Here is a 17,221-nt window from a genome sequence, read left to right as displayed (position 1 = left end):
AGCCAACCGTTGCCTCAGCCAGGTGTGCGCATCGCCTCACGCGCTCGTTTAAACCTAACGGCAACGGCGCGAGCGTCCTCCTCAGCTTTCCTCAGAAGCGGAACGGAGTTGGGATATTTCTTTGCCGCCCATTCGTCCGAGGACTACAGGGGCGGCTTACAACATAAAAGCACACAAAAATGCCGTAGTAACAAAATAAAAACAACACCTTTCCGTGCCTGGAACACACATTTAAAAGTCCATAGATTGAATTAGCGAAAGGTGGGGGATAAGGGGAAGGTTTTCTCCTGGCGCCTAAATGTGTGTCATGATGCCACCAGGCTAGCTTCCCTGGAGAGGGAATTCCACAAGGGAGCCACTGCAAAAAAGGCCCCATTCTTTTGTTGATGCCCTCCTGGATCCTCATGGAGGGGCCACATTTTTGAAAGGCTCCTGTTTTTAAAATAAAAAATAGTGGCAGTTATGGTGCTTACCTACTGCTTCCGTAACAGAAACTTTTAAGGAGCACATTTTAGGCTGCAGGCCCTATAGGCAGTGTGCACACAATATTAAATACAGTAAATACGATTGGGAGAGTGAGGCACCTACAGGATTGTGCTGTTAGGTTGTAAGCCCTTTTTGTCCTAGGTGTGGGTAGGTAGCCAAAGTTGGCAGAACTGGCAAGGAGGAGAGTGGGAAACCTGGCCTAGCTTTGTTAATGTGTGTGTATCTATAGATAGTATAAAAAAGCAAAGGAAGGTATGTTAGCACATAGGAAAAACAAATCAACAGTAAAAAAAACAACCACCTTAATTATGACCAGCAAAAATGTCACTAACAATCTATTCTGGTCTGCGGATTCAAACGTTTGCTCCATGTTTTGCAAAATGTTGATTAAAAAGGGTGTTGACGAACTACTTTATTTAGAAATCACAATATAGGACTGGCTTTGACAACAGTCTTTTGGGTAACATCTGTACTGTGCATTTTAAACATATGGCTCTCCCCCCCCCCAAAAAAAAAAATCCTGCAAAATGTCGTTTGCTAAAGATGCTTGAGGGGTAAACTACAGTTCCCAGGATTATTTGGGAGAAGCCATGTGCTTAAAATGTCTGTTGCAGATAATGGAGTTGTCAACTCCCCCCCCCCCCCACTTTGTGCATTTAGTGGCTGGCCCAGAAGCACATGACTTCATTGTAGGAAAATGGATTTCATTCTGTAGCATCTTACAACCAACATGTTTTTGTATAAGGTTTTGTGACACACCTCAGTCATGTTTTTTCCAGGGCAATGCAGGTTGGAGTGGGGTTCCACCTCCCAACAATTCCCCTCGAAGAACAGCAGGTTATGATGTATCATATGTTTCCAAAGAAGTATGGGAGGGGGCATTGCACAAGTCACAGAAGAAGAAAAAGTGCTTTTAAAATAAGAGAAAAGAAGGGAAGGAGGCTTCCCTTTTGTTATGTGCAACTTTTCATCCTTGACATTTTAATGATTTTTTTCCACCCCACTTAAGACTGTGGGTCTTTATATCTCCACTTCCTAAGGCCCTCACAAATGTGCCAAAAAGGTTCATACTAGAACTTTCACGATCATGCTAGTTTGCAGTGACTAGGGGGGAAAAGTGCATTATGCATTTTTACTAAAGTAATACAAATATCCACTATGGTCTATGAACACACTCAAATGTAACTTCAAACTATGGTTTGCTGTTATGAGAACATGCCTTGGATTTTCTCCTTTGCCCCCCTCTCTGGGATGAGAAGCCAAAGTCTTGTCACAATGCATTATTGTAATATATGAATGCAGCCTATGTGTACACACATCAAATATTAATTTATACACATAAAACCAAAAAACCTTCAAAATGAAACATCAGTACTGACTCTCAGGAGCAGATTATGAAAATAAAACAACTGGTCTGGATGCAAAGTAGAACTGTGCTTCCAATTTATATTTCTTACAAAATAACATTTCCATGAATTGAAAAATCATATTACAAGTCATTAATTTATTTCAGTGATGCGGAAAAGCATATGTGCTTTCTGACATGCAGCTGAGAAAATGAAGTGGGGAAAGTAGGAAACGTATATATTTACATATCAACTATATTTAATCTTGAGAGGGCAGGAAAAAAAGAGGATCAACTCCAGATTTTAGAAAGTGCAGGGGGGTGGGAATCATTTGTTTCAATAAAGAATTAACAAAGCAGTATATGTCAATCATTCTTATTAATACTGAATTCCAGTTCATGAAAATAAAACATTTCTAGAAATAGTATCACTATCACCACTTTATAAAAATGCATTTCATAGTTACATCTACACCTGAACAAAATTAGCAGGGCATTTAGAGAACCACTGTGGGCTTGTTTACATGGTCCAGGGATCACAGATTAACAAAGACATAATAAGAACCCTTCAACCTGATCAAACCAAAGGTGCAGCTAGTCAATCATTATTTTTCTAACAGGAGCCAAATCCGCATTATTGTTCTGCTGCTTTTTCATTATTATATTATAGTAAAGGCACATGAACTTATGAACCATTGCGGGGCTAAAAGATTTTCTACACAATGAACCTTCAAAATGCATTTTCATATAAGTCTGAACACTGAGTAGTCCAAAATAGGTTTTAAGCAATCATTCCTTAACAAGCACATCAAAGGTATTTGGTAAAATATTAGAAAGTGTTCACAGTTAACTCCCCCATTGCAGGGCCAGCTGAATCCAATAAGCAGAGACCATTGTTTGATTGCCTGAACTCTGTCCATTGGTTTAACTTTTGTTTCTTGCCAGCAAACCACAGTCTCCTGTTGTGCTTTGTTGTTGGCTGGCAAACCTTGGCTTGCTTTAACTATAGTGTCATATTTGAACCCATGGAAGGGCACGAGGCAAGAGCAGCTGGAAAATGAACCAAGCTTTGGAGAAACAAGCCGTGTTTGTTTGACTGTCTGTGGGGAAAGTCTTGGTTTTTTAAAACAAATCATGGGTTAGCATTATACATTGTGGAGGCTGATAGAGGCAGGAGAATTTCAACGTCTCCAGTCTAAGATCTGAGGTTGGTAGATATTGTGTCCTGCCGTTTCCTGGGTTACAGCCTTCATTTCTCTCATTCCACAGAAGTGAGTTGAGTGAAAGTCCCTTTTATTTAGAACAGAGAAGTTAGGATGAATTCAAAACCCCTTGAGAAGACCAAAGTTGCTCTTTGGATACAAATTCAAATATGTGCATGTGTGGACAACTCTGATCTAATTCAAAAGGTGCGGGGAGTGGATAAACAACTAAAGAATGCCCAAATGTGAACAAGCCCCTTGGCACAGGAGATGGTGGCAAAAGAATATTTTAGCCAAACGTTTAAAATAGCTTGAGCTGTCCCACCCCTATATTTGAGCAGTTTTTCCTTTCCCACTCAGGGTAACACTTGTGTAAGCTGGGATATACATGGCTACAGCCACAGCAATTCCTGTAACCACAGGTGTTGGAATCCGATCACAGTTGCACATGTGACCAGAAGGAACATGCAGCTGCTTCTGTGTAGGGGACTGTGCGTAGCAAGACTTGGCTTCCTTCCTTAATGAGATGCTCTCACTGTGAAACATACAATCCAAGTCTTCTTGCAGCTTCAGAGATCTTGTGAGTTTTCTTCTGAGGGAAAGGGTAATAGGGTAGCTTATTAGATGTCGGTGCCAATTTTGAGACTGAAATTTGAGCGTGTGTCCAAGCAGGTGAAGTAACTGAGGTCAAATGTGAATAAGAACTGTCTGTCGTTTCAGCAGGGCTTGAATTTTCCTGTTCGCTGAGTATTCCAGCAGATTGTTCACTTCCTTTTAATAATTCTTCACTTGTCATCACTCTCTCCTTAAGAGACAGTATTTCACTGTCAGCGCTAACCTGTTCATTGTTTTTTTGGACAGCACCCAAAGGAACTTCCTGGTGTTCTCCATGTGCAAGGCGGTGGATCTCTAGATGTATCCGCCAAGGTGAACTGTCTTGTATATTTTCACTGCAGGGCAATTCAAGGCTAACCTCTTTGACAGGAGCACACTCTTTAAATGCTTTTGCTTTCCTCATTTTCTTGTTAATTAAAACACTGCTGACCATCGATTCCCCTGGGACTGTCTCATTCTCACCTGTGAAGAAAATATATGTTTGCATATTACACGTGGCAAAGTAGTACAAGCTTGATGGGATTGTTCACATTTGGGGCTGTTGCAAATATAGGTAGAAAGGAGCAAGAGACTCCCCCTCACTCCAGATCAGCAACCACAAAAATCTGTTGTTGCAATCTGATAAACGATCTTAACACATCCCAGAAAGATTGGCTGCCTTACCATAATCTAATCACAAATGAATCACATGTAGAAAATAAATGCAAGATTGGGCAAGTTAGGTCCCGCTAGCTAGTTTTCTCTTTAGGTCAGATGTGAAGAACCTCCTGCTTGTGTGGGCCAATGCTGGCCTGCAAAGCCATTTCCCCAAACCACATCTGCCTCTCATTCAGCCAGAGTCACTGGGTGATTCCGGCCAATGGGCTGGGGTGGAATTCACTTCTGTGTTGCTGTGCCCATCAGTTCCCCATGGGGAACTGGTGTGCCGTTGAAGCAGCAGGATTTGACTCTTACTCATCAACTGATAAGTAGAAAACTAGAGCCCTCATCAATAGACACAGGAGCCAACACCTAGGGATCAAGGTCCTTCCCCCCACCATTTTAGTCCCTCTCATTGATGGACATTGCCATTCAAATAGAGCTGCTGCATGCTCCTTTACCAGCCTGTTTCCTGCAAGAAGGTAAAGGTAAAGGACCCCTGACAGTTAAGTCCAGTTGCGAACGACTCTGGGGTTGCGGTGGTCATCTCGCTTTACTGGCTGAGGTAGCCGACGTTTGTCTGCAGACAGTTTTTCTGAGTCATGTGGTGAAACCAGAGCAGTGCGCGGAAACGCTGTTTACCTTCCCACCAGAGCGGTACCTATTTATCTACTTGCAGACTGATCTGCTTTCGAACTGCTAGGTTGGCAGGAGGTGGGACCAAACAACGGGAGCTCACAGGGATTCGATCCACCGACCTTCCAATCGGCAAGCCCAAGGCTCAGTAGTTTACACCACAGTGCCACACGTGTCCCTTCCTGCAAGGAACCTCCTGGTAAAATAAATTCCACTCACATGAGTCAACTTTGATGTGATCGTGCCATCAGAAACCCTCACCTCTCAAAGGTGGCCTATGGTGTAAGGGGGTAGATAGATATCTGGCCTGCTGGACCTCTGGACCCACCCCTTATCTAGGTCAAACAATATGTATTCATATTTCCTCCCAGAACTCTTAAGTAGTGAGTGGAAACAAGGCGAGTTATCAAGGTTGCCATAGAAAATTTGTGTAGTGGCAAGGAGAATAGTCCAGAAAATTATTGCCATTTTAATTGGACAAACAACTTTTTTTTTGGCAAAACAATTAACTACAGTAAGTTTTATAGCAGGATTCGCCAACTTTGGGGGTCCGGTGTCCATGCCACAAAATGGCTGCCATTGTGACATGGCATAACACAAAATGGCTGCCATATCTAGAAGGAGAGACTTCTCCTCTGTTCTGAACAGATGGGAGGACAGATGTCCAATCCTGGTATCCAATGGAATATGGTGATTTCTAAGGATACATGACAGAATTACAAGCCTGGTAGATGAAGGGAACGCGGTGGATGTAGCCTACCTTGATTTCAGCAAGGCATTTGACAAGGTGCCCCATGATATTCTTGTAAAGAAGCTGGTAAAATGCGGTTTTGACTATGCTACCACTCAGTGGATTTGTAACTGGCTGACTGACCGAACCCAAAGGGTGCTCATCAATGGTTCCTCTTCATCCTGGAGAAGAGTGACTAGTGGGGTGCCACAGGGTTCTGTCTTGGGCCCGGTCTTATTCAACATCTTTATCAACGACTTGGATGATGGACTCAAGGATATCCTGATCAAATTTGCAGATGACACCAAACTGGGAGGGGTGGCTAACACCCCAGAGGACAGGATCACACTTCAAAATGACCTTGACAGATTAGAGAACTGGGCCAAAACAAACAAGATGAATTTTAACAGGGAGAAATGTAAAGTACTGCACTTGGGCAAAAAAAATGAGAGGCACAAATACAAGATGGGTGACACCTGGCTTGAGAGTAGTACATGTGAAAAGGATCTAGGAGTCTTGGTTGACCACAAACTTGACATGAGCCAACAGTGTGACGCTGCAGCTAAAAAAGCCAATGCAATTCTGGGCTGCATCAATTGGGGTATAGCATCTAGATCAAGGGAAGTAATAGTGCCACTGTATTCTGCTCTGGTCAGACCTCACCTGGAGTACTGTGTCCAGTTCTGGGCACCACAGTTCAAGAAGGACACTGACAAACTGGAACGTGTCCAGAGGAGGGCAACCAAAATGGTCAAAGGCCTGGAAACAATGCCTTATGAGGAACGGCTAAGGGAGCTGGGCATGTTTAGCCTGGAGAAGAGGAGGGTAAGGGGTGATATGATAGCCATGTTCAAATATATAAAAGGATGTCACATAGAGGAGGGAGAAAGGTTGTTTTCTGCTGCTCCAGAGAAGCGGACACGGAGCAATGGATCCAAACTACAAGAAAGAAGATTCCACCTAAACATTAGGAAGAACTTCCTGACAGTAAGAGCTGTTCGACTGTGGAATTTGCTGCCAAGGAGTGTGGTGGAGTCTCCTTCTTTGGAGGTCTTTAAGCAGAGGCTTGACAACCATATGTCAGGAGTGCTCTGATGGTGTTTCCTGCTTGGCAGGGGGTTGGACTCGATGGCCCTTGTGGTCTCTTCCAACTCTATGATTCTATGATTCTATGTGCACTATAGGAATCAGTGCAACCAACAACTGGGTAGAGAGAGTAAATACTATCTTGTGCAGTGTGGATTTTTGAGGTACATTTATTGAGGTCTTTCACAGGCACCATAGGAGGTATCAGATTGCTGCCTCCTGTTTACAGTGATCTTGTGTTATGACTAATTTTGCCACTTTCACATCTTGGTGGAGAGGGAAGGGCAGGAAAGGTGCATACACACAAAAACTATTTACCTTGAAATTTTTATTATTGCTAAATTCTCAAGTAGAAACATTGTTCCCACATAAAAATGCCTCAGGTCAATTATTCTGCTTTTGTGCTTCTTTTTATTTTTTTAAAAAACCCTTTTCACAATCTTTTGCCAACATAAATCTGAACATTTTGGTAAGCCTATCTTATTTTCTGGGACCAATTCCAAAGGGAGTGAACGCATCATCCCATTGGCAGGTGGGGAACTACCACAGCATACAATAACCACATTGTACCCAAATAGGCTATTGTTACACTTTCAAAAATGTGAGTGGAGCACCATCTTCTCAGTGCAACAAAATGTTTGGTTTGTTTTGTTTTTTGCAAGGTCCTCCCCTTTGCCTTTGATGAGAACCCTGATCAAAATACAGATTTTCTGACCTTTTTCCCTGATAGGGACATGTTGGGGAATAGGAAGAAGCTGGAAAAATAAATTACCGGCTTTAAAAAAAGAAAGAAGGAGAAGATGAATGGGCACACTGATTTAATACGTCTTATGCTTTTCATTGAGGGATTGATACACCTGCGAATAAAGAGGAATTCCCAAATTTTGTCATTCTGAGGGTGCTTCCACACACTAGCTGTTTTTTTCTGCAACTGACAGATAGGTTCATTCAGGCCTTCCTAGATAATCCAGATGATTGCAATGCAAAACTATGCATTCCAGTGTTTCCTGTTATCCTCCTATTAAAAACTTATTTTGCTACTTTTCTGATGCAATTGCAACGACAACCTGGCAAGGCACTATAGATAGCCGAGTGGTCTGCAAGTCAGTTGGTAATATGGCTGGTGAAGACCTGCCTTTCTGTGTTGCCACCATTGCCACTCCTCTACCCGTTAAATTCTTTCAGAAATGTTAGAATCTCACAGATTAGCTTCTCATCATTTCCCATTCCCTGCCAAGCAACTAGTTTTCACCTGCATGTTTACATTATACTGTAGAGTTCTCTCCTTTGATCTGCTTTTCCTTAGGCTAAGGAATTGTCCAACATTATATTCTAGGAGGCCTGAACAAATTGGTTAGGAAGGTTCACGGTGACATAATTTGATAACCAGTAATCCAGAGCAACATGTTTTCTCCTAGTTACATATTACCACCTAGGACCTGGCAAAGCTACGTGTACTGTTTTCACATGATTGCCTTTCACAGTAACATTCAGTAAAACTTCAAGGTGAATTTTAACAGGCTGCTAGGTTCTTAAAGTAATTATATGCTCCCTACGCATGTTTACTCAGAAGTTCCTGTTGCGTTAAGAGGACTAACTCTCAAAAACGTATGCACTGGATTGCAACCTAAAATGGTTACATACTGTTGTATTGTGTGTTGTGTAGATAGCAATGGATAGCATCTATGTAAATGCTATCTGACATAATTAACATTTTGTTCTAAGAAACATCATGCAAGCAAACTAATTTTTTATTAATTAAATTTGTTAGTCACTTTATCTTGCCCAAGACAACCCGTAGTGACTTTGTACTGGATCAAACACGGTTGGTCGAAAATAAGTTCGATCCCATTTTCCATGTTTCTTTGGAGGTAAGCCTGAAAAGAGTTTACCCTTAAGTTGTGTTTCAAATTCTCCTTACCAAACTTTTTTCCACATCAGCATCTCTTTTTGGCCATCATTTTACCTGGTTCAGTTAATTTAACAAAACGTAAGAAATTACTTACATTGCTTATCTCACTTTATGGGACTAATGCAACAATTCTCTATACAAAACAGCTCTAATCTGGAGAGGTTAGTCACTTCTGCTGTATCAGTGAGATTATCTCTTACGTTGAGTACTAGAGACATATCAGAGTAACAACTGCCTTCTATAGTTTAAAGAAACTGGGGGAACAGCCATTGGTGGTTCTTTGTCCCAATAACTCTTGGTACAACCTGAAATGTATTTTGCTCTTAAGACTAATTTACTTACCAGTTTCAGAGTGGGGCTTTTTCATCATGTTCAGCTTCCCCCCACCACCTCGCCCCTTTTCCTCTTTTGTCGTTTTTTGCTAAACATCCTACCTGAACAAGAGTTCTGGAGAGCATAAAAGTTTGCTCACTATTTTCTAGCATTTTAGCTGATTCTAGTAAAGATAATACCCAGCTGTGGCTTTCTTTGTGGACTGAAGCTGAAATTTGTGCTATGACAAGACCCACATTTAATAAGTATAGTACAGAGCACATTTATCTAAAAGATATTCTTCCCCCCACAAACATGAAAGAAGTGTTAACATTTGGCTTTGCTAACTATTATGACTGTGCATAACAATGTGAAAACAATTCCCATAGGGAGTAGATGAATAAGGCTGTAAACTCGGCAAGCTTACCAGGAAGCAAGTCTCATTTAACAATGTGGGGCTTGCTTCTGAGTAAACATGCATAGGACTGGGCTGTCCATCTGTTACAGCAAACACAGTAAGAGTCTTATGGCACCTTAAAGATTAGCAGACTGCATAGCGTATGCCACAATACATCTGTTAATCTGTAAGGTACCTCGGATCTATTTCTTATGAAGACATTGTACTTAACTTTTCAAATGTGAGCATAAGCTTAGTGCAATTGTAAAAATCAATGAACATTTTCAAGGCTTTTTGTGGACCCCTTGTTTTTAAAGTTTTAGCCAAGTCTAAAACTTACCTGTTTTAAACACAATAATGTGTGTCTGCAGTTTTTGCTTCTGTTTTAGACTGTCGTATTGCTCTTCAAGCATGCTTACGTCCATCTTGGTTGGCTGCCCGGAACAGTCTGAGGCTCGTTGCTTTGATAGATGAGTCACTAAGAAAATACCACCCATATATTTATAAGCCTTCACCATCTGTTCCCATAAGAAAGACAAAATCAGGCAAAAGCAGAGCATTTCCTTCATTGTGCTTGCCAAAAGGCAAAGGGTGTTGGTAACATCTGAAATAGTCACTCACGAGCCAGGCAATGGCTTTCTTGCATTGCTTGGATTCCCTTCAGTACCTGGTGCAGAGCTTCTGATTTCAATCAACTGAAATATCAACTTTGCTTCAAATACATCCAGTGTGTCCTGAACCTCTGAAAGCAAAGTTAATGACAGGAGCTGTTCAGCTGGAACCAGTGTTGACTTAAGTCCAAACATATGAAGCCTTGCCAAAACCCACAGTGAAATACAAAACCTCATTTAACACAGCCAAATGCACACAAAAGGCTAAAAGATGCTGGTTGATGTAGCAATTTTAATTTTAAAGCGACACAGTTATATGTTGGCAGCATGTCACTTTCGCTGTGATTATATATAATTTCCCCATATTTATTTTATAAGATTTGATTATTATTGTGGTAAACTCTGTGATAACTATTTTGCTGCTGCTCCCCCCCCAACTATTATTATTTTATTCATCTCCTATTCCTAGATATTAAGATAAAAAAATGTAAAGGACATAGAGTTGCATAGAATTGGAAATTGTAATACGCAGCTTCTCGATTGTCCACAAGTACTGTACATTTCTGTTGTGGGGTATTGATTTCTGATTTGTACCAATTTCACCCTATCAATATTCCATACAATGACGCATCCATCTGTTTTCTACTCTCATCTGTTTTCTTCTTCTGTTGAGTATGGCTATGGAATGAAGTCTTTAGATGAAACTCCCCTGTAATTATATCCCCTTTAGCAAAGATTTGTTGTTGTTGGGTTTTTTTAAAACGTTCCACAGGAAAAATAATTGTTCCACATTAGGTGCATGAATCGAATCCACTGTTTTCTCTTGAGTGTTATCCAAAAAAACAATATGCAGGTGCACTCCTCCTTAGTGAGAAGTGATCCTCTTTTATTTAATCACTTCTCCCATACCCTTAACTTTTAAAATAAATATTTTAAAATAGCCGGTAACCGGAACTCAAGACATGTATCATATTTCTAGGTGTCCCCTTCTTTGTTGTGATATTTTAAATAAATATTAGACATAGCACAGTGTTGAAAACTGAAACCAAATGTTCAGCTCAACAGTTACCCACAAATGATGGGAACAAAACACTCAGCTGCATCTTTGGAACTTTTGTCATTACATTTCCACCTCCACACCGAGTAAGGCTAGTAAAAGCTATGTGGAATAAAGAGTGAGCAGAAGTTCAGCTACTTCTCATTTGTTGGTCATAATTAATTGAGTCATCCCTGCATTACACCTGCATTCAACCTCATATTACACACAAAGAAGGGCTTCAAATGAGGATTGCAGGGTCTGGGTGTTTCTATATGAGGAGAGACAGTCATTGAGGTATTGTGATCCTGGACTGTTTAAGGCAGGCATCCCCAACCTGTGGCCCTCCAGTTGTTTTGGCCTACAACTCCCATGATCCCTAGCTAACAGGACCAGTGGTCAGTGATGATGGGAATTGTAGTCCAAAACATCTGGAGGGCCAAAGGTTGGGAATGCCTGGTTTAAGGGTTTATATATTCAGAGGTCCTGACAGATCAATGTGCTCCGGAGTGATGGAAACACAGAAAGAATTGATGATGCCTATGGAGGGGCAGCTCAATAAAATGAACACTAGGTTGAAAGCAGTTAATAAAAGTCCTCCAGGGGAAAGTAATACCAAAGGAGATAGGAGGGTGGGGGCATAGCCAGGCTGCTAGAAGATACCTACCTGAGGCCACTGGAGGACTATTGGGCCCTTTTCACTTTTTGTAGAATGCAGCAAAAATCAGAAGTCTAATCTGAGTAGTATCTCACAAGCTGATTTTGATGAACTGTAAAGCGTCTCCATCTGCGTTATTCAGTAAGTGCACACTTTTAACACTTGGGAGGGTGCCGGTACTGCCTATCCTTGAGTGCTCCCAGAAAAAAAGCACTGTGTAGAATTATGTAATTCCAGTGGTTGTTTTGACCTTAAGCCTGACATTTCATTTTTGGATCTGGGGACATAAATAGTATATTCAGAGTTTAACAAATACATTTTATTCTTTAACACTACTTAACTTCAGTGTAGATCACTGTGAAGACTGTGCAAAACATGGAACAGTCCAGGGGAGATTCTGCCAAATAGTCCTTCTCAATGTGCAGAGTGGCTGCGATAGAAGAATTCAAATGAAGAAGGAACATTTCTGGATAGTCCTTAAAGTGGAACACTTTCCCCATCCTGAACTGTTTCTTTGAACAATATAGCAGCTGGTCCTGCTCATTCCCTCTCCAAGGTGCCCCTGTCCACTAAAGACTATTTGTATTGTAGAAGGCAAAACCAGCAGAAACTTTGATATCCCTGTGTGCCTTTACTGAATGTGAACCTCTGTGAAGGTGCATGGGAGTCAGCAATATGCACTCCTGTTCTGAAATGTGTGAACAGTACAAAAGAGAGACGTACCTTCTGGATAACCTCCATAGGGGTAATACTTGCTTTTATTAATATTAATATTATTTTGGACTGTGACTGTGTACAGATATCTTTAAAACACATTTGAAGCACATTTCCGCCCTCAAAGGTTCTGGGCAATGTAGCTCACCACTTATTGAGTTACAATTCCTAGCATTGCTTAACAAACTACAGTGCCCATAATTACTTTTTGGGGGGAATGTATATGCAGCCTGTGTGTCATTGTTACCCAGCCCTGACTATGCTATCTTTAGGAACAGGAAAGCAAAGGATGGCACATTTAAACAGAGCACAGCCATGGCTTCCCCAAGACATTTTGCTGCCTGAGGCAAATCTCCCCTCATTCCACTTACAGAAACCAAGCAGTATGCTAGCTGAATCTTACTTCATCACCAGTGATTGGACAATATCCTCCACTCTGCCTAATAGTAGGGTTGGCTCTGAGTTCAGCAAAGGTGGTCAACTTTTGTCTATAAAATTAAAATAATTTATTAGGTGTTAATTCAGGTATTTAAGTAAAAAAGTACTGAATATGAAACTGCTGTTCTGTATTATGGCCCATTGAAGAGCAAAGCAAAAAGGCCTGACTTTTTATTGGGTAGCTTCTAATCAATGTCAACATTAATTTTCAAGCAGAGTTTGATAACGCTCGCGTGCAAAATGAAAAGACCTACTTAATCTACTGTTACTCTATTGCTAGCTTTAGGTATGTTCACAGTAGAAAACTGCTGAGTTATTTTCTTTAAGCCGGAGGACACTGCGGTCAAACTTTGGGGGTGTTAGCTTTCTGCCTGCCCTGCAAGACTTAGTGCAATACTTCTACAGCAAAACAATTGTCAAGCAGGCTTCACACATCCATTGTTGGGTATCTTTTCACTATGCTATTCTCAGTCTGGCCCAGCTGCTCAGTGTTAGGAGGAAAAGCTGTTCTTGTTTATTTTCTGCATGCCATGCATGCATACTGCCATTTGGCTTGGGCCTCGGGTTCAAAGAGTGGCTCCGATTTAGATGCTTGTTAATTTGGGGCCATTCAATAAGTTTTGCAACTTGTTTTTATGTGCATCAAACCAAAACATGACCCACACTCTCTCCTTAGATCTGCGGGTATTTGGTAAAATACTTTTTTACCAAATACCAAATAACCCTTTTCATAATAGAGTTAAAAACTTTCACCACTATTAATAGAAATGATGCTACAAGATTAGACCGTGACCAATGTGCTCGTAGACCAGTTGATTATAGAAACAAACGACTCAGTGTTCTTTTGTGGGGGGCACCTTTTTCTCTTTCCATGCATTTGTCTTTTTTTTTAAATGGCTAAGAGGGTCTCAAAACCTGGCTTAGGCCTGTTGGTAACTGACCAGGAAAGAGATCTTGAGTTTGTGGGGAATATCTCAATTAATATGTTGACGCAGTAGGAGGCAACTGTGAAGTCCTTGCTAGAGATCATTAGGAAAGGGACTGAAAGGGCCACAATAAATGTGATAATGTGGACCCCTGGAAATCCTTGAGTGCATTTCTAATAGAGAAGTTATGGTAACCTGTTGCTTTGTGAAACTGATGATTTTGCAAGTAGCTGCCCCCGATTGGGGCAGAAATACAGCCAATACAGTGGTGCCTCGCAAGACTAAATTAATCCGTTCCGCGAATCTCTTCGTCTTGCGGTTTTTTCGTCTTGCGAAGCACGGCTATTAGCGGCTTAGCGGCTATTAGCGGCTTAGCGGCTTAGTGGCTATTAACGGCTTAGTGGCTTTAAGAAAAAGGAAACAAACTCGCAAGAAGTTTCGTCTTGCGAAGCAAGCCCATAGGGAAATTCGTCTTGCGGAACGACTCAAAAAACGCAAAACCCTTTCGTCTAGCGAGTTTTTCGTCTTGCGAGGCATTCGTCTTGCGGGGCACCACTGTATGTGAATCACAAATATAAAGCTGAAAGCTAGAACATAAGTTGCTACATGGTGCAAATGGCTACATGTAACACAGGTTTCCAATATGCATAGTAACACAATGTAACAAAACACGGTGGGAATCAACATTGAATCAGCAAAATTGCCAGTGCTTATTGCGCTTGTGTATTAAACATGAAATAAGGTAATGATGTACAATTGGTGAAAATTGAAATGCTTTGTTTGAAACTTTATAAATACCACTGCCTGAACCACCGGGCATGGTTGCAGTTTTGCAGAATGATCCGACTGTAACCTATTGCTTTGCAATAAACAATGTTGGGCTCCTAACTCCTCACATTTCTGGGTTTTTATTGGCTTAAACTCAGGAGATAAGCTATTTTTGGCTTACAACAAATCTGCTAGTTCTGTATAATGGTGTTGTGAAAATCTTTGGTGTGACCATACTTCGAACACTGTTCGAGTAAGAAAATCTTACTCTTTCAATGTAATTTGATTTATTCTACTGTACGTTAAAAAAATTAAAGTTGGTTCATTTCTTTTTTTTAACAAATAAGTCTTAAATTCTTTTGAAATGACTAGCTTGGTTTCCATCTGCCTTTTTAAACACAAATTGTTATTTTTTTAATAAAAAAATCCTTGCCGTCGTTAGCCATTATGAGTGAGGCATGGCAGCATATTGATATATTGAAACTGAGGCCAAAGTTTTGCTGGCTACACAACAACCAAGATCCATTATTTTTGAGGATGGAAATCCCTTCTTTTGAATCTGAATTCCAGCAGCCAAGCCATTGCCAGCCACCAGCCCCCTTTTTTGGGTCAGCCTCTTGTGACGATATGCTAGGCTTTTGTTTTTAACCTTGCGTTTTCCCCTTTCCTTTCCTTTCCAAACTAACTGTTTTACTGTTAATCTGAACGAGACCATAGTTTAATCTCATTTCCCGGTCTTGGCTGGGGAGGGCGGGGTATAAATAATAATAATAATAATAATAATAATAATAATTTCCTCTTAAGTGCCCTGACCGACACCATTTATTTGCTGTGTGATTTGTATATTAAGAAGTGTGGGGATTGAAGTGCCGAGAAACCTGAGGAAAACAGCCGCCGAGAAGAGGCCGCTCACACCGGGCAACGAGGCCACCACAACGCCGCTTCGACCCCCGGGCCTGGGCGAGCGAGCGAGCGAGAGGCGGGTCCTCCTTCACCGCCCCCGAAGGGGCCGCAGGGCGGGCGGGTTAATAACTACCAGGGCCCGGCGCTTGGGCACAGGAGAGAGGCCGGGCGAGCCGTTTCTGTGAGGCGGCGCTGAGGCAAAAAAGCGGGCGCCGGGCCTGCTTCCCGCCAAGCGAAGACGACGGCGAGGCCCACTCGCCTCAGGCCGCCATGGCTGCGCCTGCCGAGCCCAGCTACTTGGGATGGGACTTCAGCACCCAGCAGGTACCCGTGGCAAAAAAAAATGGACGCGGCGGAGGAGGCGGAGCCGGAGGCTTCGGCCGCGGAGCCTGGGCACGGCCTCCCCTCCGCCCTCCCTCGCTTCGCGTCCCTGCGTCGCCTCAGGGACGGCGGCGCGGGAAAGGCTTCCTCCCGCCCAGCGCTCGGTCCCTTCTCCAGCCCCACCTCGGGGGCCTGGTTCGAGTCAGGAGTGGGGCGGGGGAGGGGAAAGGAAGCAGGCGCTCTGCACATGCTCTGAGGAAATCCCCTGTCGTCATCGCAGGACTCGGGCACAGAGGAAGCCCCCGGGAGCCTCTCTGATGGGATGGGCAGAGGCGATGGTTCCTTCCCCGCCTGTAGGTCAGCGTTTCGCAAACGGGGGTCTCCAGCGGCTTTTGGACTACATCTCCCATCATGCCTAGCTGGCAGGAACAAAGGTCAGGGATGGTGGGAATTGTAGTCCGAAAGTGGATGGAGGCCCAAGTTTGGGGAACCCTGGTATAGAGCCAAAGAGGCAGCAGTATTAGTATTAGTATTAATACTAATACTAGGTTTTGCCCTAGGCAGCCCAGAGCGACTTACAACCAAACCAGCATGTGATGATGACTGGTTTTATATGGTAAACCACCCTGTGATCCTCGGATGAAGGCATTGAATAATAATAATAATAATGACTGAAGATTTTAAGTGCTGGTGAGTGTTAAGATTTGCCAGCATGCACCCTCCCCTCTACAAGTATGCACAAAATCAAATAAAGGCATGTTTCCTTTAAATTCTGGATCTGAGACTCAAAGACTATCTTCAGAAACACTGCAAAATTAAGGAATGTTAGAGTGATGTTGGACTGAAAACAAGTGGTTTCCAGCTGTACAGGTTAAAGTTAATGATAGACTAAGATTAAAGATTAAGACTAAAGATGTTTAAAGAAATGGAAATTTGATATTAAGAGGGAAAATTTTAACGGTATATGATATTAAGACCAAGGATTAGGTTTAAAGAAGTTGAAGTTATATACTTTAATATTTTATCAAACTAAAGATTAGGATTAAAAAAGTGGAAAAGAAACTGCTGGACAAATAATTAGGATTGGAATACAAAAGAGGGAGGTATGAGGAAGTCCAGAAAATAAGTAACTTAAAAATGGAAATGGAAAAGAGATACTGTTTTTAATTGTTATGTTTTTTGCTTTTTTATTGCTGAATTTTGTGTTGTTTTTTGTGTGTGTTGCTGTTATATGTATTGTGTATGGTTTTTTTTTCTTTTTCTTTGTTGTTTAAAACCTTAATAAAAATTATTAAAAAAAATAAAAAATAAATTCTGGATCTGAGGGACTTTTCACACCTTACATAGAGGCAAGGCTGAGTGTATCCTTGAAGCAGGAAGTTGCAGCCAGTCCAGGCACAGAGATGTTTGCAAACGTGTGCTTGACACATTCATGCTTTGCATGTTCTCTTGCTGAAGTGCTGGGAATCACAGGTGGGGAGAGCGT

At 41.8% G+C, this 17,221-nt stretch overlaps 2 protein-coding genes across 14 annotated transcripts in view; one reads left to right on the top strand and one right to left on the bottom strand.

Annotated features, from left to right (window-relative positions):
* Positions 1-1,915: 1,915 nt before the first annotated feature.
* LOC308459135 (uncharacterized protein C9orf152) lies at positions 1,916-16,088 on the bottom strand. Of its 11 annotated transcripts, none has more exons than XM_080974290.1 (5): positions 15,983-16,088; positions 12,751-12,867; positions 9,982-12,095; positions 9,701-9,878; positions 1,916-4,110 (listed from the first exon to the last, which is right to left on the bottom strand). In XM_080974290.1, the coding sequence occupies exons 4-5, from the start codon at positions 9,876-9,878 to the stop codon at positions 3,566-3,568; spliced, it is 723 nt and encodes a 240-aa protein (XP_080830416.1). In that variant the 5' UTR covers positions 9,982-12,095; positions 12,751-12,867; positions 15,983-16,088; the 3' UTR covers positions 1,916-3,565. The 11 variants fall into 11 exon arrangements, with proteins under 11 accessions (XP_080830416.1, XP_080830415.1, XP_080830414.1 ...); XM_080974289.1 differs by having other exon boundaries at positions 12,783-12,867; XM_080974288.1 differs by having other exon boundaries at positions 15,919-16,026.
* XYLB (xylulokinase) overlaps positions 15,608-17,221 on the top strand; it is a gene marked incomplete at its 5' end in the record, with an annotated part of 114,766 nt that continues 113,152 nt past the window's right edge. For 2 of the 3 annotated variants that reach the window (XM_080974093.1, XM_080974092.1), the window contains one exon: positions 15,608-15,738. In XM_080974093.1, the coding sequence (XP_080830219.1) occupies positions 15,685-15,738 (54 nt within the window). Of the gene's footprint in view, positions 16,089-17,221 lie in introns of all 3 variants that reach the window. The other variant, XM_080974094.1, reaches the window with a different exon arrangement.

The sequence above is a fragment of the Podarcis pityusensis genome, assembly GCF_964106645.2.
Source record: "Podarcis pityusensis genome assembly, chromosome: 12".
NCBI classification, from domain to species: Eukaryota; Metazoa; Chordata; class Lepidosauria; order Squamata; family Lacertidae; genus Podarcis; species Podarcis pityusensis.
Note: the sequence above shows the minus strand (reverse complement) of the source record. Positions and strands in the feature narration are given on the sequence as shown.